Below are 25254 nucleotides of genomic sequence, written 5' to 3' on the forward strand. Positions count from 1 at the left end.
AAGCTAGTTAGCTTTACTGGCTAATCGTTAGTATTCAGCCAACCACGGCTTGTGGTCATCAGCCTATCCTTTAGCTCGAAAAATCTATTGCCAGTTTTGTACTGGCGCAGCGCGGTCGAAAACGGAACATCGGGACCATAATTTTTCCATGTCCCTGATTTCAAACCGCTAACTCTGACATTCATACCTGATCTCACAGCTAGCTAGTTGCTATCCGTGTGACTATCGGCTTTCGCTGATCTCCGGAGCAAACATCACTATTCCGAGCTAGCCAGCTCCGGCTAATCACTCCTGAGTTCCATCAATCACTCCTGGCTAAGCAGTCACTATCCGGGACCTGCTTTTATTGCTCTACGTGGAGCTCACCACTCGGGTTTTCACAACTTGACTGGCTGATTATTCTACCCGAAGGAGATCTCGCTGGCTCTCTCCGCTGCGACAAGTACTCTGAAAGCCTGGTATCTGCGCCTGCTAACCGTTAGCTGTCTTACCAGCTGCTATCTGAATAGACAATCGACAATTTATTTATTTTTATTATTATTGTTGTTTTCTTTGGGCTCCTATAACTATATCTATTGTTTTTATTTTTAAGCAAGACACATTGGTAACGGGGGGAGAGTAAGTTAATGGCACAGAAGACTTAGTGTTAGAGATTCCACCCTTAATGTTAGAGTTATGTAGAGATTCCACCCTTAATGTTAGAGTTATGTAGAGATTCCACCCTTAATGTTAGAGTTAGGTAGAGATTCCACCCTTAATGTTAGAGTTATGTAGAGATTCCACCCTTAATGTTAGAGTTATATAGAGATTCCACCCTTAATGTTAGAGTTAGGTAGAGATTCCACCCTTAATGTTAGAGTTAGGTAGAGATTCCACCCTTAATGTTAGAGTTATGTAGAGATTCCACCCTTAATGTTAGAGTTATGTAGAGATTCCACCCTTAATGTTAGAGTTAGGTAGAGATTCCACCCTTAATGTTAGAGTTATGTAGAGATTCCACCCTTAATGTTAGAGTTATGTAGAGATTCCACCCTTGAGGTTAGTTTTAGATAGATATTTGTGAGGTGCAGAGACTGCGTGTTGGGGGTTAGGGCTCATCAGGGGAAAGGTGGTGAAGACTTCTCCCTGAACTGATATTTGTCTCCTAGGACCTCCTCGCTCCATGTATCCCTCAGACCCTGCAGGAGAGGAGGAGAGGAAGAGGATGAGTGGAGAGCGGATGGGTCTGACCTGCCTGGACCGAGACAGAGAGGCCTACATCAGGTGAGACTCAGTCTGATGTTACTCACCAATATGACATCATCATACACAGCCGGGCAACTTTCTGATTACAGACGTCAACAAGAACAAAACGTAGACCTACCAAGGCCGTCACTATACGCTTGGAAAGAGGATATGTCACAAACAGCAACATGTAAACATATCATTCCTGGAGACACCCTACCAGTTTTGGAGGCAGCGTTGTGTTTGCTAGCATAGAGTGGTAACGGTATCTACCTAACAGTAAATAAGTGTATTGTTTCACCCCACAGTTAAAGTTGTTTACAGTTAGTTAACAGCCGCTCCTAGACTCATTACTAGCTACCGTAACACTGTAGTGTCAAAAACAGGTCTTCAAATAGGTGTCTTCCTCTACTCTCACCTTCCTCCTGTACTCTCACCTTCCTCCTCTACTCTCACCTTCCTCCTCTACTCTCACCTTCCTCCTCTACTCTCACCTTCCTCCTCTACTCTCACCATCCTCCTCTACTCTCACCTTCCTCCTCTACTCTCACCTTCCTCCTCTACTCTGACCTTCCTCCTCTACTCTCACCTTCCTCCTCTACTCTCACCATCCTCCTCTACTCTCACCTTCCTCCTCTACTCTGACCTTCCTCCTCTACTCTCACCTTCCTCCTCTACTCTGACCTTCCTCCTCTACTCTGACCTTCCTCCTCTACTCTGACCTTCCTCCTCTACTCTCACCTTCCTCCTCTACTCTGACCTTCCTCCTCTACTCTCACCTTCCTCCTCTACTCTCACCATCCTCCTCTACTCTGACCATCCTCCTCTACTCTCACCTTCCTCCTCTACTCTGACCATCCTCCTCTACCTTCCTCACCTTCCTCCTCCTCTACTCTGACCTTCCTCCTCTACTCTCACCTTCCTCCTCTACTCTGACCTTCCTCCTCTACTCTCTGACCTTCCTCCTCTACTCTGACCTTCCTCCTCTACTCTCACCTCCTCCTCTACTCTCACCATCCTCCTCTACTCTCACCTTCCTCCTCTACTCTCACCATCCTCCTCTCTCACCTTCCTCACCTCTCCTGACCTTCCTCCTCTACTCTGACCTTCCTCCTCTACTCCCACCTTCCTCGCCTACTCTGATTTTCTTCCTCTACTCTGACCTTCCTCCTCTACTCTCACCATCCTCCTCTACTCTGACCTTCCTCCTCTACTCTCACCTTCCTCCTCTACTCTGACCTTCCTCCTCTACTCTGACCTTCCTCCTCTACTCTCACCTTCCTCCTCTACTCTGACCTTCTTCCTCTACTCTGACCTTCCTCCTCTACTCTCACCATCCTCCTCTACTCGGACCTTCTTCCTCTACTCTCACCTTCCTCCTCTACTCTCACCTTCCACCTCTACTCTGACCATCCTCCTCTACTCTCACCATCCTCCTCTACTCTCACCTTCCTCCTCTACTCTGACCTTCTTCCTCTACTCTGACCTTCCTCCTCTACTCTCACCATCCTCCTCTACTCGGACCTTCTTCCTCTACTCTCACCTTCCTCCTCTACTCTCACCTTCCACCTCTACTCTGACCATCCTCCTCTACTCTGACCTTCCTCTATATTATTCTGTGTTTTCTGTCTCTCCTCATTTCTCTCTCAATGGTTCTATCTCAGGGATAATAAGGATCCAGTGGACTTCACAAGGATCCATCCGTCCAACAGCTGTCACGGTGACATCACCTCTCACCTCATGGTGCCGGGTGGGACTTCCCTACAATCTGGCCAATTAGGAGACCCCTCTGCACATGCACACGCCCACTCGGCCCACCACCATTGGCTGCCGAGCACTGGAAGTCCCTCTATCTGGATGACAAGCCACTCCTACGGTGAGAAAGTTCAATTGGATTCAAATTCAGAAAACTTTATTTCCATAATAACCAACGTGTTGGTGTCACCCTATAAATAAAAAACAATAAGACGTCTACAGATGTAGTCTAGATCAGTCTTCATCTTGCTTTTTCATGTCCTGTTGCTGCCTTTGCAGGCTGTGTTGCAGTATAGCTGTATTGGTAATGAACGACACATGGCTACTGAATCTGTTGTAACATCTTCCTGATGTTGCAGGAATCGGCCACTCAGCCCTTCACCAGAACCTCGCCCCAGGGTTTTCTGCAGCCATGCCAGGGTCTCTACAGCCTGTGCTGCCTCTGCCTCAGGACCCGTCTACCCAGCTGGTGGTGCTACCCACAGAGCCTGCTGCCCACCCTGTCACACATCACCTGGGTGAGCCTCACTATTGTTCATTGTCTTTTCTCAATGGTTTTCTCCTCTTGCATGTCACTCTACATCCTTACTTAGTTACCCCAATACCCCATTACACCCTTACACCTTAGGTTTGAGGGGTAAGTGTTAAGGGGTAAGGGTAGTGTTAAGGGGTAAGGGTAAGTGTTAAGGGGTAAGGGTAGGTGTTAAGGGGTAAGGGTAGGTGTTAAGGGGTAAGGGTAGGTGTTAAGGGGTAAGGGTAAGTGTTAAGGGGTAAGGGTAGGTGTTAAGGGTAAGGGTAAGTGTTATGGGGTAAGGGTAGGGTTAGGGGTAAGAGTTGAGGGTAGGTGTTAAGGGGTAAGGGTAAGAGTTGAGGGGTAGGTGTTAAGGGGTAAGTGTTAAGGGGTAAGTGTTAAGGGGTAAGGGTAGGTGTTAAGGGGGGTAAGGGTAAGTGTTAAGGGTAAGTGTTAAGGGTAAGGGTATGAGTTGAGGGTAGGTGTTAAGGGGTAAGTGTTAAGGGGTAAGTGTTAAGGGGTAAGGGTAGGTGTTAAGGGGTAAGGGTAGGTGTTAAGGGGTAAGTGTTAAGGGGTAAGGGTAGGTGTTAAGGGGTAAGGGTAGGTGTTAAGGGGTAAGGGTAGGTGTTAAGGGGTAAGTGTTAAGGGGTAAGTGTTAAGGGGTAAGGCCGGTGTTAAGGGGTAAGGGTAGGTGTTAAGGGGTAAGTGTAGGTGTTAAGGGGTAAGTGTTAAGGGGTAAGGGTAGGTGTTAAGGGGTAAGTGTTAAGGGGTAAGTGTTAAGGGGTAAGGGTAGGTGTTAAGGGGTAAGGGTAGGTGTTAAGGGGTAAGTGTAGGTGTTAAGGGGTAAGTGTTAAGGGGTAAGGGTAGGTGTTAAGGGGTAAGGGTAAGTGTTAAGGGGTAAGTGTTAAGGGGTAAGGGTAAGTGTTAAGGGGTAAGGGTAGGTGTTAAGGGGTAAGGGTAAGTGTTAAGGGGTAAGTGTTAAGGGGTAAGGGTAGGTGTTAAGGGGTAAGGGTAGGTGTTAAGGGGTAAGTGTAGGTGTTAAGGGGTAAGTATTAGGGGTAAGGGTAGGTGTTAAGGGGTAAGTGTTAAGGGTAAGTGTTAAGGGGTAAGGGTAGGTGTTAAGGGGTAAGGGTAGGTGTTAAGGGGTAAGGATAGGTGTTAAGGGTAAGGGTAGGTGTTAAGGGGTAAGTGTTAAGGGGTAAGGGTAGGGTTAAGTGGTAAGAGTTGAGGGGTAAGTGTTAAGGGGTAAGGGTAGGTGTTAAGGGGTAAGGGTAAGTGTTAAGGGGTAAGTGTTAAGGGGTAAGGGTAGGTGTTAACAAGGGTAAGTGTTAACAAGTGTTAAGGGGTAAGGGTAGGTGTTAAGGGGTAAGTGTTAAGGGGTAAGGGTAGGTGTTAAGGGGTAACAGTGTTAAGGGGTAAGTGTTAAGGGGTAAGGGTAGGTGTTAACACCTAAGGGTAGGTGTTACACAGGGGTAAGGGTAGGTGTTAAGTGTTAAGGGGTAAGTGTTAACCCTTACCCCTTAACACCTACCCCTTAAGTGTTAAGGGGTACCCCTTAACACCTACCCTTACCCCTTAACACCTACCCTTACCCCTTAACACCTACCCCTTACCTACCCTTAACACCTACCCTTACCCCTTAACACCTACCCTTACCACTTACCACTTAACACCTACCCTTACCCCTTAACACCTACCCCTCAACCCTTACCCCTTAACACCTACCCCTCAACCGTTACCCCTTAACACCTACCCTTACCACTTAACACCTACCCTTACCCCTTAACACCTACCCTACCCCTTAACACCTACCCTTACCCCTTAACACCTACCCTCAACCCCTTACCCCTAACCCTTACCCTTAACCCTTACCCCTTAACACCTACCCTTACCCCTTAACACCTAACCCTACCCCTTAACACCTACCCTTACCCCTTAACACCTACCCTTACCACCTACCCTTACCCCTTAACACCTACCCTTACCCCTTAACACCTACCCTTACCCCTTAACACCTACCCCTCAACTTTGAGCACATGATCTTTGGTTCATTGTATTCTCTTATTGCAGTCTGTTGTTTTCTACTGCTGGTTGTATTTTCCATCCAGTAGTTTTACTGCAGCGTTTCCTTTATTTGCTGGTTGCATTAGTATATTATGTCGCCAGCTGATGAGCTTTCTGTTAACGGCTGTCTCACACACAAACCAACACCCACACATATATACGCATCCACATAGAAAACACACACACGGGCATGCTGCACACACACACACACACACATAAGTTTGCACTTACAAAACACACACGCACAGAGAATACTCATCCCAGTTTCTGCTCACCACCTGTTCTGTCCCCCGCAGGGCTGGATCCCTGGATGGGTCAGGGTGCGCTCCAAAAACATATGTACACACACACACACACACACACACACACACAGACACATACACACACACACACACACACACACACACACACACACACACACACACACACACACACACACACACAGACACATACACACACACACACACGCACACACACACACAGACACACACACACACACACACACACACACACACACACACACACACACACACACACACACACACACACACACACACACGCACACACACAGACACATACACACACAGACACACACACACACACACACACACACACACACACACACACACACACACACACACACACACACACACACACACACACACACACACACACACACACACACCACAGAGGAAGAAGCTAAAGCAGTGCTCTACATCTATGCAGCAGGACCTATTCAGCGAACCGGCTGTGAAATTTAATTAGCTCTCCATCCTCAGTGGTGTGTTTCCTTCCGCGCTCCGCAGGAGTTGCAGAGGAGAGGGGAAGTGCATCCACGAAACCCTTCCCCGGGGAAAGATTAGCTTAGCCGGGTTAATGTTTCAGGACCAAGGTTCCATGGTGTGTCAGGGGGGCTGAGGGGGTGGAAGGAGGATCAGACTGGACTGTGAAATGTGTAAGAGGACAAAAACACATTGAGTTGGAGAGAGAGGAACGAGACAGAGAGAGAGAGAGGGAGAGACAGAGACAGAGAGAGAAGAAGGCGTGGGCAGCTGAATCCCCAAAGCTGAGCTCCATGTGTCATAGTCAGTGTGCTCAGCTGCCCTCTCCCCAGATTCACAGTCCACACACACAGCATTCCTCTCTGCTCTGTAAAGAAGACACATCAGGGGAACGGCTGAGCTATGCTCCTCTTGAACATGGGAACTAGCATCCCTGCTGGTCCACAAGCTACTCATGTGGCCTGGAGAGCGGGCTGGAGTATGCTAGGCTGGATGGGTGGGTGAAGTTTTAGGGAGCACTGCAGGGTCGATCGCACCAAGGGGACAGTAATTTGGTTACTGGTCAGTGGCTCTGTCATCATCATCATCGTGTAGTATGTCATTATAGTCACAATCCAGTGTATTTTCAGGTCAGCTGCTATGAGAGTCCATTCTATTCAGGAGGAGGAGAGAGAGAGAGGGAGAGAGATGAGGGAGAGAGGAGGGAGAGAAAGAGAGGAGGGAGAGAAATAGAGAAAGAGAGGGGGAGAGAACGAGACAGAAGGGAGAGAGAGAGTGAGAGAGGAGAGAGAGAGGTGGGAGAGAGAGAGGTGGGAGAGAATAAGAGATAGGAGAGAGAGAGAGAGAGGGAGGAAGAGAGAGAGAGGAGGGAGAGGAGAGATAGAGGGGAGAGAGAAAAAGAGGGGGAGAGAGAGGAGCGTGGGAGGGCTGCTGTTTAGGTGACCATGATCTCAGCATAAAGCAGCAGTGTTTCTTCACCAGAGGGATGTGATCCACAGTGTTTGTTCACCAGAGGGATGTGATCCACAGTGTTTGTTCAACAGAGGGATGTGATCAGCAGTGTTTGTTCACCAGAGGGATGTGATCCACAGTGTTTGTTCACCAGAGGGATGTGATCCACAGAGGGATGTGATCCACAGTGTTTCTTCACCAGAGGGATGTGATCCACAGTGTTTGTTCACCAGAGGGATGTGATCCACAGTGTTTGTTCAACAGAGGGATGTGATCAGCAGTGTTTGTTCACCAGAGGGATGTGATCCACAGTGTTTGTTCACCAGAGGGATGTGATCCACAGTGTTTGTTCACCAGAGGGATGTGATCCACAGTGTTTGTTCACCAGAGGGATGTGATCCACAGTGTTTGTTCAACAGAGGGATGTGAAAAGCAGTGTTTGTTCAACAGAGGGATGTGATCAGCAGTGTTTGTTCAACAGAGGGATGTGATCAGCAGTGTTTCTTCAACAGAGGGATGTTCAGCAGTGTTTGTTCAACAGAGGATGTGATCCACAGTGTTTGTTCACCAGAGGGATGTGATCCACAGTGTTTGTTCAACAGAGGGATGTGATCAGCAGTGTTTGTTCAACAGAGGGATGTGATCCACAGTGTTTGTTCAACAGAGGGATGTGATCAGCAGTGTTTGTTCAACAGAGGGATGTGATCAGCAGTGTTTGTTCAACAGAGGGATGTGATCAGCAGTGTTTGTTCAACAGAGGGATGTGATCAGCAGTGTTTGTTCAACAGAGGGATGTGATCAGCAGTGTTTGTTCAACAGAGGGATGTGATCAGCAGTGTTTGTTCAACAGAGGGATGTGATCAGCAGTCTTTGTTCAACAGAGGGATGTGATCAGCAGTGTTTGTTCAACAGAGGGATGTGATCCACAGTGTTTATTCAACAGAGGGATGTGATCAGCAATGTTTGTTCAACAGAGGGATGTGATCAGCAGTGTTTGTTCAACAGAGGGATGTGATCAGTGTGTGTTATCTTGTGTGTAAGTGAGGGCTTTGCTTTTGTGTGAGAGATGGCAGTACTGGTGTTCCAGCATTGAGACATACAGATGTCTCAATGCTGCACATGTCTGGGTTATACTTTCTGAGAGACATACATTTATGTACAGCTTAGCTCCTTTCCCCCCATTGTGTTGATCTTGGTGTGTGTGTGTGTGTGTGTGTGTGTGTGTGTGTGTGTGTGTGTGTGTGTGTGTGTGTGTGTGTCTGTGTGTGTGTGTGTGTGTGTGTGTGTGTGTGTGTGTGTGTGTGTGTGTGTGTGTGTGTGTGTGTGTGTGTGTGTGTGTGTGTGCGTGTGTGTCTGTGTCTGTGTGTGTGTGTGTGTCTGTGTCTGTGTCTGTGTGTGTGTGTGTGTGCGTGTGTGGGTGTACCCCAGCTAGCACATTTGGTTCCTTGGAAGTTATGGGGTACGTACGTTTTTGGTTTCCTATGTGTTCTGGGAACGACACCATACGTTTCCTGACCAGTAAACATTTTTCACTATGGTTCCACAAGGTTTTGTTAACGTTCTGAGAATGGAAATGATAGGTAATTTGAAGGTAATTAAATAACGTTCTGAGAACATGTTTCAGTAAGACTTTTAACAGCACTGTTAGCTTAGTTAGGGTTAACTGTTTTGAATTCATTTGATTCATTTGCTTAGTCATTAATCATGCAGTTTTTATAGTGGCACACCGTCAATGAGATTCGAACCTATGATCTTCTGTTCTCTATGGAATTAGTTCACTACACCCCCAGGATGTCGCTAGCATGACAGGGTTTTTTATAAATTCATACAAAGATGTTCATTTTAGTCTATCAAACAGACCCTAGATCAAAGGAAACAACCACTAATTAAGATCAGGTATGGCAGAGGATAGAGTTTTGTTGACGCTGAGAACGAAATGTATTTGTTGTTAAATAACGTTCTTAGTATGTTACTAATGTTTTCTTGTTTGTTGACGCTGAGAACGAAATGTATTTGTTGTTAAATAACGTTCTTAGTATGTTACTAATGTTTTCTTGTTTGTTGACGCTGAGAACGAAATGTATTTGTTGTTAAATAACGTTCTTAGTATGTTACTAATGTTTTCTTGTAATTTTTCTGGAAAGTTTGTAATATTCTGAGAACATGCCTACATATAGAACCATTAGGAAGCCTGTAGGAAACGTTATGCTGAAGTACTGAAATTCCCAACTAAGAAACATGTGGTTTTCAGAACGTTATGTGCTAGCTGGGTATCCTGCACTATTCCTATAAAGTTGTGGGAAAGTTGTATGCAAAATAACCATAGGACAATCACGCTGTTACTAAGCTCTGAGAAACGTGTGGTTCTCAGAACTTTATGTCCTAGCTGGGACGTGTGTATGTGCACTTGTACATATTCATGTGCATGAATGCATTTGAGAGTTTGAGAGTGCGTGTGTGTGTGTGTGTGTGTGTGTGTGTGCATGTGTGTGAGAGAGAGAGAGTGTGTGTGTGTGTGTGTGTGTGTGTGTGTGTGGGCTCCTCTGATCCACTCCTTTCTCTCTCATTAGATGTGATGGAGCAGCCTGGGCTGTGGCCCCCAGTGTACGGAGCCCGAGGGCCCTCCTCCCACATACACCCACAACACCCCGCTGTGTACTCCCGCTCGCAGTTTCTACGGCAACAGGAGCTGTACGCTCTCCAGCAGCATCAACAGCATCATCATCTGCAGCAGCAGCATCAACACCAACAGCAACAGAGTCACCAGTCTCACCCCCAGTCACAACCCCAGTCACAACCCCAGTCACAGCCCCAGCCACAGCCCCAGCCACAACCACAGCCCCAGCAGCACCACAGGGCAGCACAGACCATGGAGCTTCAACACAGACCCAACCACACCCAGGTGGGTGTGGCATACTGGCCACAGATTAACATGAATACCTACATACACACAAACACAAGTACGCACGGATGCACACACATTATCATGGATGCACACACATGATCATGAATACACACACAGCCTTATTCTCATGATAACACCAGCAGCTTTGTTACATAGTACAGTACTTCCCCACACCCAAACAGCATTGGGCCACAGCATGTACAGTACAGTACTTCCCCACACCCAAACAGCATTGGGCCACAGCATGTACAGTACAGTACTTCCCCACACCCAAACAGCATTGGGCCACAGCATGTACAGTACAGTACTTCCCCACACCCAAACAGCATTGGGCCACAGCATGTACAGTACAGTACTTCCCCACACCCAAACAGCATTGGGCCACAGCATGTACAGTACAGCACTTCCCCACACCCAAACAGCATTGGGCCACAGCATGTACAGTACAGTACTTCCCCACACCCAAACAGCATTGGGCCACAGCATGTACAGTACAGTACTTCCCCACACCCAAACGGCATTGGGCCACAGCATGTACAGTACAGTACTTCCCCACACACAAACAGCATTGGGCCACAGCATGTACAGTACAGTACCTATTCATAGCTTCATAGCCCAATATTATCCCAGGATTTGCTGACTCTCCCTCTGGAATAGTTTGGGCTCAGTATGGATGGTGGTGCAAACTGCCTGGTTTGTCATTGCACACAGTAAGAGTCAATATATCCAGGTTGAATTAATTCCTGGCTCAGCTGAACACAGGTTCCACACTCCTAGGGTTGCAAAATCCCCAAACTTTCCCAGAATTCCCTGGTTTTCTAGAAACCCTGATTGGAAGGGTCCTGAAATTCAAATCAAATCAAAGTTTATTTGTCACGTGCTCCAAATACAACAGTTGTAGACCTTGCTTACTTACAAACCCTAACCATGCTTACTTACAAGCCCTAACCTTGCTTACTTACAAACCCTAACCTTGCTTACTTACAAGCCCTAACCTTGCTTACTTACAAACCCTAGCCATGCTTACTTACAAGCCCTAACCATGCTTACTTACAAACCCTAGCCATGCTTACTTACAAGCCCTAACCATGCTTACTTACAAACCCTAGCCATGCTTACTTACAAGCCCTAACCATGCTTACAAGCCCTAACCATGCTTACTTACAAACCCTAACCTTACTTACTTACAAGCCCTAACCTTACTTACTTACAAACCCTAGCCATGCTTACTTACAAGCCCTAACCATGCTTACTTACAAACCCTAACCTTACTTACTTACAAGCCCTAACCTTACTTACTTACAAACCCTAACCATGCTTACTTACAAGCCCTAACCTTACTTACTTACAAGCCCTAACCTTACTTACTTACAAGCCCTAACCTTACTTACTTACAAGCCCTAACCTTACTTACTTACAAACCCTAACCATGCTTACTTACAAGCCCTAACCTTACTTACTTACAAGCCCTAGCCATGCTTACTTACAAGCCCTAGCCATGCTTACATACAAGCCCTAACCAACAGTGCAATTTTTAAGTAAAAAATAGGTTTTAGGTAAACAATAGATAAGTAAAATGACAGCGAAAATAACAGTAGCGGGGCTATATACAGGTAGTACCGGTGCAGAGTGTGAGGGGGCACCGGTTAGTCGGGCTAATGGAGGTAATATGTACATGTAGGTAGAGTTAAAGTGACCATGCATAGATGAATTACAACGAAATAAGAAGGAAATCCATGAATCCTCCAACCAGGATTTCTGGGAAAGCAGGGCATTCTGGGAAAGTTACCTGGATTTTACAACCTTTCACACACAATACCAATACTGACGAAGCCTCTTGGTCAATCAGCAGATTGCTCAAGATTTGGCGACATCATCTAGAATGTAGACACGACACTCATAGAAAAACAGGTGCTGTCTAGAATATTTTGCTGTCCCCATAAGAGAACCCATTGAAGAACACTTTTTGGTTCCAGGTAGAACCCTTTCGGTTCCATGTAGAACCCTTTCCCCAGAAGGTTCTACATGGAACCCAAAAGAGTTCTACCTGGAACCAAATAGGGTTCTCCTATGGGGACAGCCGAACCCTTTTTTCTAAGAGTGTAGGGCATGTTCCTGTCTTTGGTTATTATGGGGTGCTCTACTTTAGGCTATCGCTCCATTCAGTCTCATTGTGGGAGTTGTGCTTGGTTTACTCCAACGGATCAGTGGATAAGGACTAGTGCTGCCAACACCAGGGTTGTGGGTTTGAGTCCTGCAATGGGCCACATCATTTAATATGTCGGTCAATGTTGACACTTTTATCCAAAGGGACTTTGAGAACTGTCAACATTGACAGAGCCACGTACAGTAAATTCCCATGTAAATGGAACGTTCTGTTCACACGTAAATCACCTGCTCTATGTTCTACGTGGTGTTTGTGTGTTTTTGTCCCTCTGTGGGTAGGTGCAGAAGAGACCAGAGTCAGTGGAGCTGGAGGAGCTGCTCTCTGAGCCACCAGGTTCTAAACCTTCCAAACCCTACTCCTCCTACCACAGAAACACCCCCACCCCGGGGGCCTGCACTGCTCACCTGTCCCCCTGCTGCCAGTCCCAGTCCCCCACCCTGCGCCCCCACCCTAAGAGCACCCCATCCACCCCCTGCCCCGCCCCTAGCCCGGCAGCCGCCGCCCCTCGGTCTCCGGAAATCAGTCCCGCCCCCCCACAGCTGCCAAAAGGGACGGAGACCCAGGACAAGAGAGGAGAGGGACAGCCCCTGCAGGATTACCCACAATCCCTGGAGCCTGGTAAGGGAACTCACACTGTCCATCCACTCTTATTGTGTCCCAATAATCTCTCCTTCCTCCCAAAGTGTGCACTTGTTCAGTTCCCTTCACTGAAAGGCAATGAAGGGTATAAAATAACCCCACTAGCTCATGCCTCCACCAACCTAAGGGTTCTACATTTGTGGAAGAAGTCAACAGGTGCTCTCTTCAGGATATTGGAGAAACTATTGGGACACATCCCCCAGGTTACATTCTAATATTCACACTAACATATCACTTAGGTTGCGTTTACACAGGCAGCCCAATTCTGATATTTTTTCCACTAATTGGTCTTTTAACCAATCACATCTTTTCACATTAAATCAGAATTGGGCTGCCTGTGTAAACGCAGCCTAAGTGATATTTTAGAAGCTCTCTGAGGGTCATATGAGAAATATGTATGATGACAATAGACTGTTAAGAGGGATATGCAAGATAGTTAGAGACACACAGCTCATTCAGCTGTCAAGGGTTCTACACTAACAACCCTGGCCTTCAAAGTCTATCTGTGAAAACTGTAAATGACTGATAGGTCTGACACAGCAACAGAGGAGATAGCATTACAAATCATCATCCAGCAACAGAGGACATAGCACTACAAATCATCATCCAGCAACAGAGGACATAGCACTACAAATCATCATCCAGCAACAGAGGACATAGCACTACAAATCATCATCCAGCAACAGAGGACATAGCACTACAAATCATCATCCAGCAACAGAGGACATAGCACTACAAATCATCATCCAGCAACAGAGGACATAGCACTACAAATCTTTCATCCAGCAACAGAGGACATAGCACTACAAATCTTCATCCAGCAACAGAGGACATAGCACTACAAATCTTCATCCAGCAACAGAGGACATAGCATTACAAATCATCATCCAGCAACAGAGGACATAGCATTACAAATCATCATCCAGCAACAGAGGACATAGCATTACAAATCATCATCCAGTAACAGAGGACATAGCATTACAAATCATCATCCAGTAACAGAGGACATAGCACTACAAATCATCATCCAGCAACAGAGGACATAGCACTACAAATCATCATCCAGTAACAGAGGACATAGCACTACAAATCATCATCCAGCAACAGAGGACATAGCACTACAAATCATCATCCAGCAACAGAGGACATAGCACTACAAATCATCATCCAGCAACAGAGGACATAGCATTACAAATCATCATCCAGCAACAGAGGACATAGCACTACAAATCATCATCCAGCAACAGAGGACATAGCACTACAAATCATCATCCAGCAACAGAGGACATAGCACTACAAATCATCATCCAGCAACAGAGGACATAGCACTACAAATCTTCATCCAGTAACTGCCACAGCCTATGGGGTCCTTAATGATATTGTTCTGCTTCTATGGCCTGTGTCTGTGTCCCAAATGTCACCCTATTCCCTAGCCCTTGGTCAAAAGTAGTGCACTAAATAAAGAATAGAGTGCCATTTGTGACGCATCATGTGTGAGTGGCTGGGGTTGGCTGGCGAGCCCTGAGATTGACACATAAAGCAGCTCCGAGCTGGAGAAGTAAACACATAAAATGGCTGCCGGCCCGGCTGGTCTCTCTCTCAGCACTGTCACCTCGGTAATGACTGAGAAACACCTCGCTCAGAGCCTTGTAGGCTCCGCCCCCCCAGGCCCACACCCTCTTCATCACCATTAACGCCTCGCTAACTGCCTCGCTATGCCATTCCACGCCAGAAGATATAAAAGTGGCAGGCCACCTTTGATAAACGAAACCTCCTACACTTCCAATAGCAAGCTAACACACACACACCTACGCTGAATACCACGTCCACACATGTATACGCACACGCACACGGTTCTCTCCCCTTCCTGTGTGTTGTGAGATCAAGGCACAGTGCCACCTACGTCATTTCCTCTTCCTGTGCCTCTCTACCCTCTCATGACCCTGGAGTGAGTTCTATTCAGGGCGGGTCCTCAGGGTTAGGCCTTTTGAACAGCCTCTGACCACACTTCACAGGAGAGAGAGAGAGAAAAAGAGTCGTAGGGACGATCATCTGGCTTTTGAGAAATGTTTTTGCCCTTTGTTGTGAAGCTTTTTTACTTATTACTTATTCCTCTTTTAAACCTGCCTTTTCTCTTTCCTATGTTTTTATAGACTTGCCTCCTGGATACACCTACCCTGCCATCGCCATGGGTTACAGGAGCTGCACATCGCCCCACGATGTCCGATTGGCCGAGCCAGCTGACCTGGAGGCGGTTCAGGCGGAGCCTGCTGAGAATGCTCCCCAGCCTCTCTCCAGCCTAGGGGCGGAGCTAGAGTGTCAGGCCATGGTGAGGCCCCTCCCACACCAGGAAGTGGAGGAGGAAGAGGAGGGGCAAAAGGAAGAGGAGGTGCAGAGAGAGGAGATGGAAGCCAGAGTAGCAGCAGGCAGCTGTGGACCTCCAGATCAGGAGCATAGGGAGGAGCAGGAGGAGGAGGTGTCAGTGTGTCCTCCTGCGGAGAGCCGTGTGTGTGACACCGCCTCCGAGGAGGAGAACCACAGAGATGACCCCACCTCCACCCTGGAGGAGCAGGAGGAGGAAAAGTGCAAGGTGGAGAGAGGACAGCAGCAGGAGGTGGCAGGAGAACAGGAGGAGCAGGACTCCACCATCATCGACCTGGACCCTCCCTGCCCTGCCCAGCCCCATCAGGAGGCACATACCGAGGAGGAAGAGGAGGGAGGAGAGGAGGAGAGTACTCCTAATGATGACAACCACTCAGTAGAGTTGGTGTGCCTCTCCCCCTCCTCTCCCTCTCTGTTCCCCAGCCAGTCTATCATCACCCTCTCCACCCCCCTGAAACCCATTGTGCCTAGTTACTGGAGCCTAGAGCTGCTGATCGCTGCAGCCTTCTGTGCCGACGTCCCTCCGTTTCCCATGCTGGCCTCCAGCACCCTCCAGCCCCAGGCCTGTGACACCCATCCCTGCCCCAGCCACCCCCACCACGGCATGGAGCTGCTCAGCGAGCTGGCCGACCTGGAGCTCCAACAGCACCGACACAACACAGGAGACAGCCAAGGTGAGAGAGATACAGACAGACGGACGGACAGGCGAACAGATGGATGGACAGACAGCAGTCTGAAATGATGTCATTGTAACTAGAAGCTGATTGAAATAACAATCAGAAACAAATGATGTCATTTCAACCAGCCCGCTAGGGTGATGTCACTTAAAGCTGGAATCCTTCAGGTTTTTATTTATTTATTAGGATCCCCATTAGCCGACGCCATGGCGACAGCTAGTCTTACTGGGGTCCGACACGTAACGAAAAATACATTACAGATAAAAGACTTTACAATCCTCCTAACTCTTTCTTTCCAAGTCTCCCCCAGAGATCTCTTTCTACGAGCAGTAGCAGGCTTCCTAGAAGACTCCTCTAATGATAGAGCAGGAGAGAGAGAAGCAGCAAACCTCTGTTACAATACAGAGCCCTGATACAACACAGACCTCTGTTACCATACAGAGCCCTGATACAACACAGACCTAGTCCTCTGCTACAGTACTCTCTGTCTCTGTCTGTCTCTCTGTCTCTGTCTGTCTCTCTGTCTCTCTCTCTCTCCTGCTCCGCTCACCCTCTGCCTCTCTGTAAAATCCACACACACACACTTACGTGCGCACATTCGTGTAAGTACACACACAAGTATGTGGGTAATCACAAAAACAGTGGATGTTGTTGGGACCCTGGAGCATTGCCTCAGTAATTACAACCCATTGTTTTAAAGTGCCTTTTAAAGCTTCCTCGGTTTCAAAGCGCCGCAGTCGCGTTTAGTTTTTTTCCGTGTTCATGCAAAAGGATGTTTTGTGTTTACCCCATCTTCCTAATACATTTAACTGGTCCCAAAAGATGGCGACTATAAAAAGGACATCATCAAGTGATTTTTAGAGTGTTGTTGTTTTGGCTGTGTGATGTCATCGCAGGCTCTGAGGAGTTACTAAAGACATCAGTAAGCATTACTAGGTGACTTCTTGTAATGATAGAGCTTCACACAGTCCCTCATCATGTGTAGCCCCCAGGGCGGAGATAGAGGTCCCTACCTAGTACAGCAGTACGGTATTATCATTTCTGAGCCGAGCTGAGCCCATCCGAACTGTACTGCACTGGCCTGGTTACAGTATGCACAGTGTGAAAAGGGTACGGGAGTATCCAATATATTCCACCACAACAGCCGCAGACCTACAGTACAGTACTGTAGATGTCTATACTGCATGGTGGAACCCTGGGCCAGATGGTCAGGTAGTACCACAGACCTACAGTACAGTACTGTAGATGTCTATACTGCATGGTGGAACCCTGGGCCAGATGGTCAGGTAGTACCACAGACCTACAGTACAGTACTGTAGATGTCTATACTACATGGTGGAACCCTGGGCCAGATGGTCAGATAGTACCACAGACCTACAGTACAGTACTGTAGATGTCTATACTGCATGGTGGAACCCTGGGCCAGATGGTCAGGTAGTACCACAGACCTACAGTACAGTACTGTAGATGTCTATACTGCATGGTGGAACCCTGGGCCAGATGGTCAGGTAGTACCACAGACCTACAGTACAGTACTGTAGATGTCTATACTGCATGGTGGAACCCTGGGCCAGATGGTCAGGTAGTACCACAGCAGCATCTGTTTGTTCCACACTGACATGACCTCTCAGAGGAACGTTCCTGTGTGTCTGTCAGCTCATTCTAGCTTCATCTCCAGCTCTTTCCTCCATTCATTTGAATATGATGAAGAGGTAACACTTTGTTTGGATAGCAAGGTTTTGGTCAGTTTGATTTCAATTCCAGTCAATTCAGGAAGTACACTGAAATTCCAATTCCAATTCTCTCGAATGCTTTCAAATGAGGAAACTGTCGAATTGGAATTAGAATTTGGTTTACTTGATTAATTTATTAGACTTGAAATGAAACTGACCAGAGCCCTGTTGGATAGACCATATGGAGCATGTCAACTGCATGTCCATTGACTTTCAACTAGAAAGTGTCTGCAGTCCATCTGCAGATGTTCAACGTACAAACATCAGTAGACTATCAGCACTGTAGCATCTCAACAGCATGTCTTCAGCCTTTCAGCAGCATCTCAACAGCATGTCTTCAGCCTTTCAACAGCATCTCAACAGCATGCCTTCAGCCTTTCAGCAGCATCTCAACAGCATGTCTTCATCCTTTCAGCAGCATCTCAACAGCATGTCTTCAGCCTTTCAACAGCATCTCAACAGCATGTCTTCATCCTTTCAGCAGCATCTCAACAGCATGTCTTCAGCCTTTCAGCAGCATCTCAACAGCATGTCTTCAGCATCTTAACAGCATGTCTTCAGCCTTTCAGCAGCATCTCAACAGCATGTCTTCAGCCTTTCAACAGCATCTCAACAGCATGTTTTCAGCCTTTCAACAGCATGTCTTCAGCCTTTCAACAGCATCTCAACAGCATGCCTTCAGCCTTTCAACAGCATCTCAACAGCATGTCTTCATCCTTTCAGCAGCATCTCAACAGCATGTCTTCAGCATCTCAACAGCATGTCTTCAGCCTTTCAGCAGCATCTCAACAGCATGTCTTCATCCTTTCAGCAGCATCTCAACAGCATGTCTTCATCCTTTCAGCAGCATCTCAACAGCATGTCTTCGTCCTGTCAGCAGCATCTCAACAGCATGTCTTCAGCATCTCAACAGCATGTCTTCAGCCTTTCAGCAGCATCTCAACAGCATGTCTTCAGCATCTCAACAGCATGTCTTCATCCTTTCAACAGCATCTCAACAGCATGCCTTCAGCCTTTCAACAGCATCTCAACAGCATGTCTTCAGCCTTTCAACAGCATCTCAACAGCATGCCTTCAGCCTTTCAACAGCATCTCAACAGCATGTCTTCAGCCTTTCAACAGCATCTCAACAGCATGCCTTCATCCTTTCAACAGCATCTCAACAGCATGCCTTCAGCCTTTCAGCAGCATCTCAACAGCATGCCTTCAGCCTTTCAGCAGCATCTCAACATTACATTTGTAGAGCTACAGATGAGCTATCCAAGTAAAGTGTTACAGAGGAAGGTGTGCTGCACAGGATCACACCCTAGATGGAATTCAAATCAAAATAAGATACTGGAATGACACGTAACATCTAACTCTGAATGAACATGTCTGTCATTATCACAGCTCGTTTTCCCTGACCCCTGACCGAGTCTGTGTTTCGACCCACAGGAGAGGAGATGTTGATCTTTGACCTCCAGAGTCTTGCCACCCTGGCAGCAGCCCGTGCCTTGGAGCTGGGTGCCCAGGAGGGTAGCGGGGAGGGTGCCGGGCGGCACTACCCGGCCCGCAAGACCCTCAACCTGCGCAGGAAATACAGCTGGACACCTCGCCACGAACCGGTAGAGTACAACTATACTGTATCCTGATGTTCTATTTACCATTAGAATAGAATGCAGTACATTCAAAAAATACATGAGAAGGAATTTTAAATGGTTAAGTGCACACTCTGATTTTAGACTGTTAGTTTAATAGCTTGTATAAGCCTTTAAAATCAAATCAAATGTATTTATATAGCCCTTCGTACATCAGCTGATGTCACAAAGTGCTGTACAGAAACCCAGCCTAAAACCCCAAACAACAAGCAATGCAGGTGTTGAAGCACGTTGGCTAGGAAAAACTCCCTAGAAAGGTCAAAACCTAGGAAGAAACCTAGAGAGGAACCAGGCTATGTGGGGTGGCCAGTCCTCTTCTGGCTGTGCCGGGTGGAGATTATAACAGAACATGGCCAAGATGTTCAAATGTTCATAAATGACCAGCATGGTCAAATAATAATAATCACAGTAGTTGTCAAGGGTGCAGCAAGTCAGCACCTCAGGAGTAAATATCAGTTGGCTTTTCATAGCCAATCATTAAAAGTATCTCTACTAGAGGTCGACCGATTAATCAGATTGACCGATTAATTAGGGCCGATTTCAAGTTTTCATAACAATCGTAAATCTGTGTTTTTGGGCGGCGATTTGCCAATTTTTTTCATATATTTTTTTGCACCTTTCTTTAATCTTTATTTAACTAGGCAAGTCAGTTAAGAACATATTCATATTTTCAATGACGGCCTAGGAACAGTGGGTTAACTGCCTCGTTCAGGGGCAGAAAGACAGATTTTCACATTGTCAGCTCGGGGGATCCAATCGTGCAACCTTACAGGTAACTAGTCCAACGCAATAACGACCTGCCTCTCTCTCGTTGCACTCCACAAGGAGACTGCCTGTTACGCAAATGCAGTAAGCCAAGGTAAGTTGCTAGCTAGCATTAAACTTATTTTATAAAAAACAATCAATCATAATCACTAGTTAACTTCACATGGTTGAAGATATTACTAGATATTATCTAGCGTGCCCTGTGTTGCATATAATCTGACTGAGCATATAAGCATACAAGTATCTAAGTATCTGACTGAGCGGTGGTAGGCAGAAGCAGGCGCGTAAACATTCATTCAAACAGCACTTTTGTGCGTTTTGCCAGCAGCTCTTCGTTGTGCATCAAGCATTGCACTGTTTATGACTTCAAACCTATCAACTCCCGAGATGAGGCTGGTGTGACCGAAGTGAAATGGCTGGCTAGTTAGCGCGCGCTAATAGCGTTTCAAACTTCACTCGCTCTGAGCCTTGGGGTGGTTGTTTCCCTTGCTCTACATGGGTAATGCTGCTTCGATGTGGTGGCTGTTGTCGTTGTGTTGCTGGTTCGAGCCCAGGGAGGAGCGAGGAGAGGGACGGAGGCTATACTGTTACACTGGCAATACTAAAGTGCCTATAAGAACATCCTATAGTCAAATGTTTATGAAATACAAATGGTATAGAGGGAAATAGTCCTATAATAACTACAACCTAAAACTTCTTACCTGGGAATATTGAAGACTCATGTTAAAAGGAACCTCCAGCTTTCATATGTTCTCATGTTCTGAGCAAGGAACTGAAACGTTAGCTTTCTTACATGGCACATATTGCACTTTTACGTTCTTCTCCAACACTTTGTTTTTGCATTATTTGAACCAAATTGAATATGTTTCATTATCTACTTGAGGCTAAATTGATTTTATTGACGTATTATATTAAGTTAAAATAAGTGTTAAATCAGTATTGTTGTAATTGTCATTATTACAAATACTTTTTTTTTTTTAAATCGGCCGATTAATCGGTGTCAGCTTTTTTGGGCCTCCAATAATCGGTATCGGTATCGGCGTTGAAATATCATAATCGGTCGGCCTCTAATCTCTACCACTCCTGCTGTCTCTAGAGAGTTGAAAACAGCGGGTCTGGGACAGGTAGCACGTCCGGTGAACTGGTCAGGGTTCTATAGCCGCAGGCAGAACAGTCGAAACTGGAGCAGCAGCACGGCCAGGTGGACTGGGGACAGCAAGGAGTCATCATGTCAGTTAGTCCTGGGGCATGGTCCTAGGGCTCAGGTCCTCCGAGAGGGAGAAAGAAAGAGAGAAAGAGAGAATTAGAGAGAGCATACTTAAATTCACACAAGGACACCGGATAAGACAGGAGAAGTACTCCAGATATAACAGATTCATAAAATACACTTGATTGATTGATTAGTATTGTGAACATTCAGGCATGCCCGGCCAAGGGCACCATGGAGAGGATGGAGGGTCCGGAGCTGGCCATGCGGGTGAAGCTGGCAGAGCTCCAGAGGCGCTACAAAGAGAAACAGAGGGAGTTAGCCAAGCTACAGAGGAAGCATGACCACCAGTAAGATACAATATGTCCTTTACTATCCTTCTATACATTATCCTTCACCATGTCCTTTACTATCCTCCTATATACATGATCCTTTACCATATCCTTTACTATCATCATATACATTATCCTTCACCCTGTCCTTTACTATCATCCTATACATTATCCTTCACCATATAATGTACTATCATCCTATACATTATCCTTCAACGAGTCAACTACTATCCTCGTATACGTTATCATTTACTATCTTCATATACATTATCCTTCACCGTGTCCTTTACTATCATCCTATACATTATCCTTCAACGGGTCCTTTACTATCATCCTATACATCATCCTTCAACGAGTCATTTACTATCATCCTATACATGATCATTTACTATCATCCTATACATTATCCTTCGACGAGTCCTTTTCTGTCATACTATACATTATCTTTCAACGGGTAATTTACTATCGTCACATACATTATCATTTACTATCATCATATGCATTATCCTTCGACCCGTCCTTTACTATCCTCCTGTACATTATCCTTCACCATATAATTTACTATCGTCTTATACATTATCATTCGACGAGTCCTTTACTATCATCCTATACATTATCCTTCAACATGTACTTCACTATTCTCCTATACATTATCCTTGACCATGTCCTTTACTATTCTCCTATACATTATCCTTCAACATGTACTTAACTATTCTCCTATACATTATCCTTCAACTTGTACTTCACTATTCTCCAATACATTATCCTTGACCATGTCCTTTACTATTATCCTATACATTATCCTTCAACATGTCTCATGACTACCCCCTAGTCTCATGACTACCTCCTAGTCTCATGACTATCACCTAGTCTCATGACTACCTCCTAGTCTCATGACTACCTCCTAGTCTCATGACTACCTCCTAGTCTCATGACTACCTCCTAGTCTCATGACTACCTCCTAGTCCCATGACTACCTCCTAGTCTCATGACTACCTCCTAGTCTCATGACTACCTCCTAGTCTCATGACTACCACCTAGTCTCATGACTACCTCCTAGTCTCATGACTACCTCCTAGTCTCATGACTACCTCCTAGTCCCATGACTACCTCCTAGTCTCATGACTACCTCCTAGCCTCATGACTACCTCCTAGTTTCATGTTGTGATATTTCCCTAGTCTCCTAATCGCTCCTTTAACTGATTTCTAAAAGCAGCCCACAAAACAAACTGAAGCCATGACATCACACTCCCTTTCTATCTCCTGAAGTATTCCCTCCTTCCTTCTCCAGTTTATCTGGTCCTGTGCTCAAATACAGTGTCGTAGTGTTCTCATGAGTGTGTGTGTGTCTACAGGAAGGAGGAAACACCTCGCAGCCCTGCTCGTAGAGGACCGGGGCGGCCCAGGAAACGTAAATCAACCCCCGCCGCTGGCCCAGGCTCCTCCTCTGAGACCCAGAGGAAAGTCAAGGCTCATCTCCCTGCCTGGCCATAGCCCAAACACACTGACAAGCCTCCTACATATCACTGCAATCCAGGAGACTCATGCCATCAACAGGAAATGGGAGAACCCAGCTGACCCCTTCAAGGAAGTCCAGTTTAACCTAATCTTTACCTAATCAGCACAGAGACTACATTGTATTACAGTTTAATCCATCGGTGGTGCGTGTGTGTGTTTGTGTGGGCGCCTGTTTGTGCATGTGGATGTTTTAAGTGTATGTATTCATTTCAAGATGTCATCTGTGTAGTGTTTGTGTGTTCTACACATGTGTATGTGTGGTTGGGTGTGTTGTGTCCGTCCACATACTGTCTGGGAGTGCCTCGGTGTGACTGTGTTCCATTGTATTCCTCTGTCCATGTGTCTCAGCCAGTTTCCGCACAGCTCATTTAAAACCTGAATGGCATTACTGTGGGCCAGAGGACGGCCAGGAGGGCTGGGGGCCAGGAGGGCTGGGGGCCAGGAGGGCTGAAGGGGCAGAGGGGGCCAGGAGGGCTGGGGGGCAGGAGGGCTGAGGGGCCAGAGGGGGCCAGGAGGGCTGGGGGGCAGACGGGGGGAGAGGAGTGCCAGGGGGCAGGAGGGCTGGGGGGCCAGAGGAGGGCTGAGGGGCCAGAGGGAGGGCTGGGGGCCAGGAGGGCTGGGGGCTGAGGTGGCAGGAGGGCTGGGGGCCAGAGGGGCAGGAGGGCTGGTGGGCCAGAGGCAGGAGGGCTGCCCCCAGGGGGCTGAGGGGGCAGAGGACGGTCAGGAGGGATGGGAGGGCTGAGGGGGCAGAGGGGGCCAGGAGGACTGGGGGGCAGAGGGGGCCAGGAGGGCTGGGGGGCAGAGGGGGCCAGGAGGGCTGGTGGGCCAGAGGGGGCCAGGAGGGCTGAGGGGGCAGGAGAGCTGAGGGGGCAGGAGAGCTGAGGGGGCAGAGGGGGCCAGGAGGGCTGAGGGGGCCAGGAGGGCTGAGGGGGCAGAGAGGGGCCAGGAGGGCTGAGGGGGCAGAGAGGGGCCAGGAGGGCTGAGGGGGCAGAGGGGGCCAGGATGACTGAGGGGGCAGGAGGGCTGAGGGGGCAGAGGGGGCCAGGAGGGTTGAGGGGCCAGGAGGGCTGGGGGCAGGAGGGTAGAGGGGGCAGGAGGGCTGGGAGGGCAGAGGGGGCCAGGAGGACTGGGGGGCAGAGGGGGCCAGGAGGGCTGGGGGGGAAAGAGAGGGGCCAGGAGGGCTTGGGGGCAGGAGGGCTGAGGGGCCAGAGGAGTCTGGGGTGTGCCTGGGAGCTGAGAGCGGTGGAAGGGGGCTGGTGGGGGTTGTAATTAGAGTCCTGTGAATTATCCTGTAATCTTCCCCAGCTCCAGGAATGGGACATGGACTATCATTAAGGCCAGGGAGTCAGAGGGGTCAGGAGGGGATCGGGTCGGTCACACAGGGCCGTACAGCTGCCAAGACACACTGACACACACTGACAGCCCGTTGCTCTCAATTTATCTGACAAATTATAGTCGCATGCATTGGTTGAAGCACAATGTTAAATTCAAATCTCGCTACCGTCATATCTAAGCCAATATGTCACCAATGTCGATGACAATTTGCAAGTCAACTTGATTGAAGGTACACAACACGCCTCTCGTCATTAGCCGTCTGTCCGTTAACAAGAACCATTATACCTGAATTTTGACAGGGTCGTGAGCATTAGGGTCGACAGACTTTTTTCTCTCCCAAAATGATTTCAAATTTCTAGACGTCGGATTAAAAGGGGACCATTAGACTTAGATCCATTTGGACTGAATAAGTTTGTAGGTGCAACAGTTTTTATTAATATCGCAATTTATTGCTCTCATGTGCACATTTCTTCCCAATAAAAAACAACGATGTGCTCCCTTTTTGTAGCATTTCTGACAATGCTAACATATTTCATAAAATCTCAGAAATGTCATAAAACATCAAATTGGATCGAGCAACTCGGTTGCTGCGCAACAGTAGCAGCTTGCTAGTAGAAGGCTAGCAGCTGTAGCTGGCTAGCTAACACCAGTTGAATGAGAACTAAAAAGG

At 47.3% G+C, this 25254-nt stretch overlaps 1 protein-coding gene across 5 annotated transcripts in view; it reads left to right on the forward strand.

Annotated features, from left to right (window-relative positions):
* Positions 1-1121: 1121 nt before the first annotated feature.
* Positions 1122-25254, forward strand: part of LOC112241161 (BAH and coiled-coil domain-containing protein 1) — a 65688-nt gene continuing 41555 nt past the window's right edge. For 4 of the 5 annotated variants that reach the window (XM_042314123.1, XM_042314122.1, XM_042314120.1 and 1 more), the window contains exons 1-9: positions 1122-1263; positions 2889-3100; positions 3339-3497; positions 9858-10189; positions 12638-12977; positions 15152-16054; positions 19225-19394; positions 21613-21749; positions 23087-23200. In XM_042314123.1, the coding sequence (XP_042170057.1) occupies positions 1163-1263; positions 2889-3100; positions 3339-3497; positions 9858-10189; positions 12638-12977; positions 15152-16054; positions 19225-19394; positions 21613-21749; positions 23087-23200 (2468 nt within the window). In that variant the 5' untranslated portion in view covers positions 1122-1162. The remainder of the gene's footprint in view (positions 1264-2888; positions 3101-3338; positions 3498-9857; positions 10190-12637; positions 12978-15151; positions 16055-19224; positions 19395-21612; positions 21750-23086; positions 23201-25254) is intronic. The other variant, XM_042314124.1, reaches the window with a different exon arrangement.

Source organism: Oncorhynchus tshawytscha, unplaced genomic scaffold (genome assembly GCF_018296145.1).
Source record: "Oncorhynchus tshawytscha isolate Ot180627B unplaced genomic scaffold, Otsh_v2.0 Un_contig_13456_pilon_pilon, whole genome shotgun sequence".
Classification (NCBI taxonomy): Eukaryota; Metazoa; Chordata; class Actinopteri; order Salmoniformes; family Salmonidae; genus Oncorhynchus; species Oncorhynchus tshawytscha.